This window comes from Penaeus monodon, unplaced genomic scaffold (assembly GCF_015228065.2).
Source record: "Penaeus monodon isolate SGIC_2016 unplaced genomic scaffold, NSTDA_Pmon_1 PmonScaffold_101, whole genome shotgun sequence".
In the NCBI taxonomy this organism is placed as follows: Eukaryota; Metazoa; Arthropoda; class Malacostraca; order Decapoda; family Penaeidae; genus Penaeus; species Penaeus monodon.
The window spans coordinates 133,371-142,519 of record NW_023638715.1 but is presented as its reverse complement, the minus strand read 5'-3'; the positions used below and the strand labels follow the sequence as shown (position 1 = coordinate 142,519).

The 9,149-nt window shown below is 34.8% G+C and overlaps 2 protein-coding genes across 2 annotated transcripts in view; both read right to left on the bottom strand.

Moving 5' to 3' along the window:
- Positions 1 to 444, bottom strand: part of LOC119568607 — a 20,019-nt gene extending 19,575 nt beyond the window's left edge. Inside the window, exon 1 of the mRNA XM_037917145.1 lies at positions 417 to 444. Within this exon, the coding sequence (XP_037773073.1) occupies positions 417 to 429 (13 nt within the window). The 5' untranslated portion in view covers positions 430 to 444. The remainder of the gene's footprint in view (positions 1 to 416) is intronic.
- The window catches only part of LOC119568606 (cullin-4B-like), a gene marked incomplete at its 3' end in the record, with an annotated part of 61,959 nt that extends 53,246 nt beyond the window's left edge, over positions 1 to 8,713 (bottom strand). Inside the window, 1 exon segment of the mRNA XM_037917143.1 lies at positions 8,494 to 8,713.
- Positions 8,714 to 9,149: the final 436 nt, after the last annotated feature.

Below are 9,149 nucleotides of genomic sequence, written 5' to 3'. Positions count from 1 at the left end.
CAATCTTTTTTCATTTCCCCAATTTTTGGGGCCCCGGGTTTAAAAATTGTTTTTTTCCTATTTAAAAAAATTTTATTTAAAATTTTTATTCATCATTTATTCTTTTCTATTATTTTTTTAAATTATTATTTTTTTTATTATTATTTTTTTTATTATTTTATTTTATATATATATATATATATATATATTATATATATATATATATATATATATATATAATATATATATATTATTTTTTTTTTTTTTTTTTTTTTTTTTTTTTTTTTTTTTTTTTTTTTTTTGGGGGGGGGACATTTGAGGCACCTAATGGGCTCAAATATAATGTCTATATATATAATAAAGTTTATTTCTTCTGCATACCCACTATAGGGACTTTAAAATGCCCCAGAATCGACACAACACAAAACATTTCTCACCTGCATTTATCATGGATTGGCGTTTCACAGCGCTTCAAACTTTCTTTCTTTCTTCTTCTTTTAAGGGTTTTAGACTATATAGCAGCCTATATTCCCTGGATTTTCTTAGGGTTTTCTCTGTTTCAGATTGTCTATTATTCTTGTTCTTTGTAGGAAGATTTTTGTGTGTCTCAAGATATAATACTTTTTATTGTTGGTTGATCAGCACCTGTAATTAATAAGTTCAGGTCAGGATTTTGTATTTTCATTTTGTTTAGTGATTGTATTAGTTAGCTCTGTAGGAGTTAAATCTTGGACTTGTAAGATTAAATGTTCTGGTGTCTCTTCTTGGTTATTGCACCATCGGCACATTGGGTCATTCCCCTTTTTTAATTTATATAGGTTTTTTTTGAGTCTTGTGTGTTTTGTCATTATTCTTGCAATGCTTACATCTATTTTTCTGTTTTTGATCTTGTCCATGGTTGTGGGTTGTTGTTTTTAATGAAAAAATTCTTTTGTGTTTAACTTTTCGGTTAATTTGGTATCCAATTTTCTTTTTTTTTCATTTTTATTTTTTTATTGTATTAGTTGAATTTTGGGTCATGACTATGGGCTCTTTATTTCAGTGCTTTTTTTGCTGCTCTATCTGCTATTTCTTTTCCCCTTTATGTTTTTATGTGAGGGGATCCATTGTATTTTAATATGTTGTTTTTTAGTGTTTAATAAGTGTAGTTGGGCTTGTATTTCGTATATTGTTTTTTTGTGTTTTACTGGTCTGTAGTTTTTTATTGCTTGTATGGATGTTTGTTAGTCTGTTAAGATCACATTTTTTCTGTAGTTTGTTGTTGTTTATGTAGTTTAGGTTTTGTTTGATTGCAATAGTTCTGTTTCTTTTATCTCTGTGTTTTTTGTAATTTCCAGTTTGTTGAAATATTCTTTTTTTGAATGTATATTGCTGCTGATGTTGATTTGGGTCTTTTATTTTAGATCTGTCAGTGTATATTTTGTGATAATTTTGGTATGTTGTATTTTCAAGTAGATGGAAGTGTTGTTGTATTATTTGGTGGTATGTTTTTGCTCATATTATCTATGAAGTTTGATTCAATGTTTTGTAGGATGTCGGACCATGGAGGGATTGGGGATATGTTAGGGATTGTGTTTATTCTTAAATTTATTTTCCATTTTTTACAGGTTTCAATTACTCTATATATTAATGTTTTTTATCTTTATTTGGGTTAAAATTTTCTATGCTTTTTAAGGTTAAGGATTTAATTGGCATATTATCATGTTTTTCAAAATTTTCAATTAATTGAATACATTCTAATCCTTTATTCTTTTTATCATTGATATTGATTTGTCAATGCTTGTTTGAGTTATTGTTGGTGTAGATCGAAGGATCCCGTTGCAATTCTCATTGCATTATTTGGATAATTTCAAGTTTTTTCAATTTCTGTTTGGTTGTTTCTCCATATTTGTAATTCATATTCAATTATTGGTTTTATGTATATATTATAGAATTTCATTAAGGGTTTCTCTGTTTGCTCCCCAAATTAATGCTGTTAGTTTTTTCATAATATTTATTCTATTCATTGATTTTGTTTTACATACATTTTATGGTTTTTCCAAGTCAATTTTTGGGGCATCAAATTGGTCCTAAAATAATATGGGTTATTTGTATATGCTATTTCTTGATTTCCATTTTTATTATTTGGGTATTTTTTCTATTTTTTGTTTGTGAAACACATTATCTTACTTTTGTTGGATTTTTCTTAAGGTCCCATTTTTTTTGACCCTTCCCCTTTTTATATTTAGGCTGTGTTCTAAATTATTTTTTGCTTCATCTAGGTTTATATTAGATGTTACTAAGGTTAAGTCATCTGAATATATTATTTTACATATTTCTTTAGGTATTTTTATATCTGACATTACTATATTAAATAAAGTAGGGCTTATGGGAGATCCTTGTGGGACTCCATTTATTATTTTTCCCGTTGTTGAGTTTTGTTCTCTTAATTGTATTTGAAAAGTTCTTTTTGTTAGGAAATTATTTATCCATTTAAATATTTTCCCCCTTAATCCCATATTTTTAGCTTTTATTATTATGGTTTCGTGATTAACTGAGTCAAAAGCTTTTTCTATGTCTAGGCACACTACTAGTACATTTTTTTTTTTCTTTTATTGCTTTTCTTATTTTCATTTCTATTATTTGTAGTGCATCTGTTGTGTTCCTATTGGGCCTGAAACCTATAAGATCTTCATCTAAGTTATTTTTTTCGAGCCACCAATTTATTCTTCTTGTTATTATGCTTTTGAATAGTTTGCCGATGCAAGGTGTTCTGCTTATAAATCTATAAGAGTTTATTTTTTGTTGGATCCTTCCCAGGTTTAAGGATTGGATTGATTATTGCTTTTTTTATTTCATTTGGGTATTCTCCTTTTACCCAGTATCTGTTAAAGTTTTTTAATATGATTTCTAATATCTTCTCTGGTGCATTTTTATAAAATTCGTATGTAATTTTGTCAGGACCATAGGCTTTTCCATTTTTTGCATTTTTTATAACATATGTTAATTCTTCTAATGTTATATCATTGTTTATGTCTTCTTCATTGACACTGTTTAGTATTTCTTCTTTTTCCATTTTTGTGAGTAGTTTTTTTGTTTGTTTACTTGTTATATTTTCATATTCTTTTTTAAATGGTTGATGGTTAATGGTTAAAAGCAAGATAAATGTGCTAGACTTCTAAGGTCATGTAGCACTATAGTTAATGTTAGGGAAGGGTGGTTGAGTTAGTGATTAGTTGTCTAAGCTGGGCAAAGGAATTGGTGAGTGAAAGGGTTAGAGTCAGGTGTGGTAAGGAGTTAGATTAGATGGAGGATATGTATGCGTTTGAGGAAAGAGAATAGGTTGTTGAAACAGAAAGTGTGGGATTCTGTAAGGATGTCTGATAAGTTGGGAGGTCGGTGAAGGGAGGATAGGTGGGGGAAAGCAGAGGTAAGTATGGATGAGACATAAAGGGAATGTGGGGAAGAGACAAAATGATAATTGGGGATTGGTATTGGAGGATGTGTAAGAAAGGTCTCTTGAAGGTATACAATAGATGGGTTATATGAGGAAAGGATATGACAAAGGTCAGGTCTGTGGGAGCAGAAACCGCGAATATTCCAATGAAGGATAGTTATACTTTGGTGATATAGATTGTAGTACGTTTTGGAGATTTTGAGGGGGAAGCAGCTAGAGGGTGGGATAAGGACCGAGAGGTCTGAGAATGGAGAGGTGTGGGAGTTGGTGTTCTACTAGGAGGGGTATTAGGAGACAGAGGGTCTGTGGAAGGGGATACTTGTGACATAAGGGATGTATCAAGGAGGGAGTGGAAGGGATAGAGGGGATGGTAGGAGGGTTACATAAGGGATTCACGTGTGTATCCAGGAGGGAATGGAAGGGATAGAGGGGATGGTGGGAGGGTTAATGTGGGCGGGGTTGGGGTCGGGGGGATGGGCTGTGTTGGGAGGGGTTAGGAGGATAGGGTGTAGGGGGGATATCGTTAGGAGGAGGATGGATATCAGCAGTTACTTGGAGTGTGAAAGGAGCAGGAGTTGTGAGATTTGGAGGTTGAGTGTCAGTTTTCATTAAGTAATCTTGAATATTTTCAATAGTTTCTTCTGAGGAGTTGGTTGGGGAGTTTTGGGGGATAAAGGATTTCTTGTGAGGGGGGGAAGAGAGGATTGGTGTCTCAAGCATAGGGGCAAAGGAAGGTGGAGGTGTTTGTGTGGTAGGGGAAGAGGGGGTGGAACGTTTGTTCTGTCTGTTACGGGTAGTGCGAGGAGGGAGAGGGGAAGGTGTTGGGGTTGTAGTGGCGATTGGAGTATCTGTAGTAGAGATGGAGTGTCTGGGTTTAGGATGGCAAAAGAGTTGACTGGGGAAGGTAGGAGGTAGAAGAGGGGGAGTTAGATGTAGGGGGGTGGGTTTAGGAGAATTGGTAGAATGAGCAGTATTACTGGAGTATGGAGTAAGAGAGAAACCACGTCGACGTGCTTCCTGTCTGGCTTCACGTAGTGTCAGTCCAAGTTTGAATCTGAGAGTTGCTACCTCAGACTCAAACTTGTAGGTGGGACAGCCCCTATAAAATACATTATGGGGGCCGCCACAGTTGGCACATGTGCGTGATTGTGCAGAGCAGTTCGATCGGGTATGGCCAGGTTGGGCACATAGTGGGCATCTGGCTGTGGAACGGCAATGTTTGGCTGGGTGTCCTAGACGCCAACAATTTTGGCACTGACGTGGAGGGGGTTGGTATGGATGAACAGGGAGGATTTCCTCCTATGTAGACGTTAAAGGAAGGTCTGTCTACGGAAGGTAATTTTGGCTATGTTAGGGATTTCTTTCGATGACCTCTGGGGGGAATGGAGTAGCATTGTACTGATGTTGCATCATAGTCTGTGAGACAGGCAAGTAGGTCTTCTCCACAGTCTGACCAATCTTTGTCATAGACTGGGCAATTTGCTGGGGAGATTGAAACTGTTCCGGTGCAAGTATTGAGGGTTGGATGGGGTTCTGCAAGGATGGGGTTACCATATAGGTCAGTTAGTTTTGTTAATGCTATAGCTTGGTTTTCGGATGTTACTGTGACAAGACGGGAGCGGTCGGGTCGGCTACGGAAAGAGACTTTACCTACTTGTTTTTGGAGACATTGTTGGAAGAGAAGGGTGTTGTCAGAGTAGGGAGCTGTGGGAGGGATCACGAAAAATCGGTCCCATTTGGTTGCGCTAAAGAGAGTATTCAAGATTGTAGTGATAGGGGTAGTAGAAGGGCGGGGGCATGACGAAGATGGAGTAGTGCTGAGGGAGGTAGTGTTATGGAGAGGTGGGCAATAAGGCTGTAAGGTATTAATAAGGGAGGATGGGGTGGTTGATGTTGGAGGTTGTGGGGATAGAGGTGTTGAAGTTGAGCATGCTGGAAGAGTGGAAATGTTCCTTAAGGGGTGATTGTTGGCTACTGTACTAGTAGGCATTGATGAGGGGGTAGTTATTGCAGTGTTCGGAGCCGTGGTCAAAGGAGAGCCTGGGGTCAGGGAATCGGGTGGGTTTACATTGTTGGGGCTATTTGATAAAGGGGCAAGCCTCATTGCCCCTAATAGTGGGGATATGTTTTCATTACTGGCCATGGTAAGCCTGGGTTATGTTGGGGATAAAAAACAGTCCACCCCTCAGGGTCCCCTTGAGGGGTAAGGGCTAGGTAACTAAATCAGGGGAATACCGTGCCCATGGCTCCCTCAGGCTGTTCAGGACTGGCACAAAGTCAGCCTTTCATCCTTTCAGCACGGCTCTCACACCTTAGGAGGTGGATAGCAGAAGGGTTTGGTGAAGGGACAGAAACGAAAAGTGGGAAGGAAAAAAAAAGACCATGCAAAATTAGTTGAGTCGAGGGCTGAGTCCCAAGGTTGGGGAGTTCCCCATCATTGGGTCCCAGTCTCCGCTTCCTAAGCCCCCCCACGACAACAACGGGCAAGGGACTGGGGGGGTCTTTTTTAAATAATTCTAGTTTTTTTTTGTTATCTCTGTTACTGGGAAGTTGTTATTAATCAAAGGATACTCACTTCTTGTTGTTTTGCCTGTCTGTTTCTTTATAAAATTCCATATTTTTTTTGCTAGGAGTTTTAAAGTTTATCGATGCGCAAAATTTTTCCCATGACTCCTTTTTTTTTTTTTCAATTATTTGTTTTGCTTCAGCTACTAATATTTTATAGTTTAATCTATTTTGTGTATTTGGTCTTTTTCTCCATTTATTATATGCTTTATTTCTTTTCTTTATTATTTCATTGCATTTATCATTCAACCAGGGTTTATTAGGTTTATTATTTATCTTCTTACTAGTAAATTTGAAATATGTTTCTCCTGTATCTTTTATTATTTTTACTAATTCTTCTAATGTATTTATATTTGTATTTATTTTGTTAAGTTTTGACTCATATGCCGACCAGCCTTCTTTTGTATATTGCCATTTTTTTTCTAATATTTTTTATGAAATTTGATAATTGTCATCTTTTATTATTCTTGGGAGATGATCACTGTTTAAGTGTGGGCCTGCCTTTATTTTGAGATGAGTTATTGAGGGTGAACCTATTACTAGATCTAATGTGGTTTCTTGGCTTGTTTTGGGGTCAATTCTAGTAATCTGCCCTTTTGGTGTTAACAGAATGATATCATTTGATTTATTAATTCAAAACAAGTTTTTTCCTGTTACATTGCTTTGTTTATTTGGATCTCGGTTCCAGCTGGGATGATGTGCATTAAAGTCTCCTATTATCAACTTTGGTTCTTGTATTTGATCTACATAGTGTCGGAATTCTTCTTTAAATATATTATTACAGGGGTTATAAATTAGCAAGACATTCATCCATTTTTGTTTATATTGTATTTTAATAGCTAAAATTTCAATTTTATATCTGTATCTATTGTTTATATTTAGTTTACTAAATTGTATATCTTTTCTTATGCACATCATTAATCCTCCACCAATTTGGTTTTCTCTGTCTTTTCTGATTATCTCGTAATTATTTAATTTAAAGTTATCTTTATTTTTTAACCAGGTTTCACTAATGGCAATTAATCCTGGATTTTCTTTAAATATTAAGTAATTCAAATCAGTTTTTTTGTTTTGGATTGAATGTGCATTCCATGTTATTATTTTATTCATTTATCAAAATCATTATTTGTTTTAAGATTGGTGTGAAATCGTTTGTTTCTATGATTGTGTTTAAGATTGATTTTTCGGAGTTTATATTATTCATCAAATTTGTTACTGCTTTTATGATATTTTTTATCATAATAATCCAATTTACATTTTCTTCTTCCTTTCTTTCATTTATTTTTTGTTTTTCATTTTGAATATTAGTTAATGGGGATGGGGATGGATGATGTGAGTGTATAATGGGTGTGGGTAATGGGTGTGGGTTAGGAGAGTGAGCAATGGGTGTGGGTAATGTCCATGTAATTGGCGAGTGTTCTGGATTAGTACATTTTTGTTTGTTTGCATTTTGTGGTTTTGTTTCTTTTTTGTTTATTTGTGTATTTGTTTTTGGTGTATCATTTAATTTTGATATGTTTTGTGTTCTTTGTCTTGGAGGTGTTTTCTGTCCTGGTGTGATATTTTGTGTTTGTGAAACTGCTTGTGCATAGTTTTGTGGTGTGCTTGGGTCTTGGTTTGTGTTTTCACAGTTTATGTTTATCTGTGAAGTGAGTTTCTTTTGTCATTCTAGTGTTTTCTTTTGTTTTTATATTTACATTTTTATTTGTAACTTTTTTTGTTCGTTCTGTAAGGGGTTTTAGTTGTTGTAATTGTTTTTTAAAGTCTAGATTATTTGGTGTAAAGTTATATTTGTTTATGTCTTGTGCTTTGTTATGTATTTGACATTGTTTACTGTTTGGTGAATGGTTTTCTTCACAAAAGAAACAATATGGGTCATTATTACAATCCTTATAATAATGGTCATGACTGCTACATTTGTTGCACCTTTTTTTGTTTTTACATGTTAGTATTCCGTGTCCGTATCGAAGACAGTTGAAACATTTGGGTATTGGAAAGGTGTACTGTTTAACTTGATAGGATGTATGTCCTATAGTTACCCTTTCCGGTAGCAGTCCTTTGCATGTAATTCTTAATGATTTTGTTGGAACCCATTTTTCTGTTTTTTTTTTTTTTTCTTGGTTTGTTTTGTTTATTCTAATTACTTCTAACATGTTTGTAGTCTGACCCAGTGTTCTTATTTTCTCTTTTATTGTTTTTAGATCTAAATCAATTTCCACTGGGAATATTGTTCCATATGTGCAGTTTGTGTTTATACTGGATGCTGGCTGTTTGCAAATTATGTTCCATTGTCCTAGTTTTTTTATTTCTTTTAAGGGTCTTATCTTTTGAATATCCTCTATCTCGAATCTTATCGCCTTTCCGATACCCAATACTCTCAGTGAATCTTCAATATTATATTTATGAAAATCTGAGTTGTTAATTGCATTTGTTAATTTGATGGGATTGTTAAAGTTTGAACTTAATGATTCTCCTGTCAGCTGAATGAGTATTACATTTTGGTTTGTTCTTACTTGGTTGTCGGGTTCAGTGTTGTTATTCATTTCTATTTGGAATTGTGAAGTTCCTGCCGGCTTCTTCGTTTCGGTGTTGCTTGTAGGGTGGGTTTGTTTCGCTGTCGCTTTCACTGTTTTTACGTCTTCTGTTATTTAGGGTTTCATAGTCCATTTGTTTATATGTACCAGGACTCTCTCCTGGTTCTGGAATGAGATTATCGTCCATGTGTTTACTTTACACTTCACTTCAGTTCACAGTTACCGGGATAGATGTTTACTCTATGACGGTTCAAACGAAAGTCTCATTGCTGATCTTCTTCTTCTTCTTCTTTCTTGTTATAGGGTTTTAGACTGTGGTTGTCTATATCCCCTGGATCCTCCTCTTGTTGGTTTTTGCTGCTTATATTATGTCAATTAATCTTGTTCTTTGTAGGAAAATCTTTGTATGTCTCAATATGTAGTACTTTATTATCGATGTCTGGTTTGCGCCTGTAATCAGAAGATTTGTATTAAATTCTTGTATGTTAATTTGTGTGAGAGCTTGTTTTAATTTGGTTCTTTGAGAGTTGAATCTTGGACAGTGTAGTATCATATGTTCAATAGTTTCTTCTTGATTCCTGCACCATCTGCAAAATGGGTCATTTTCCATCTTTATTCTGTATAGATGTTGTTTC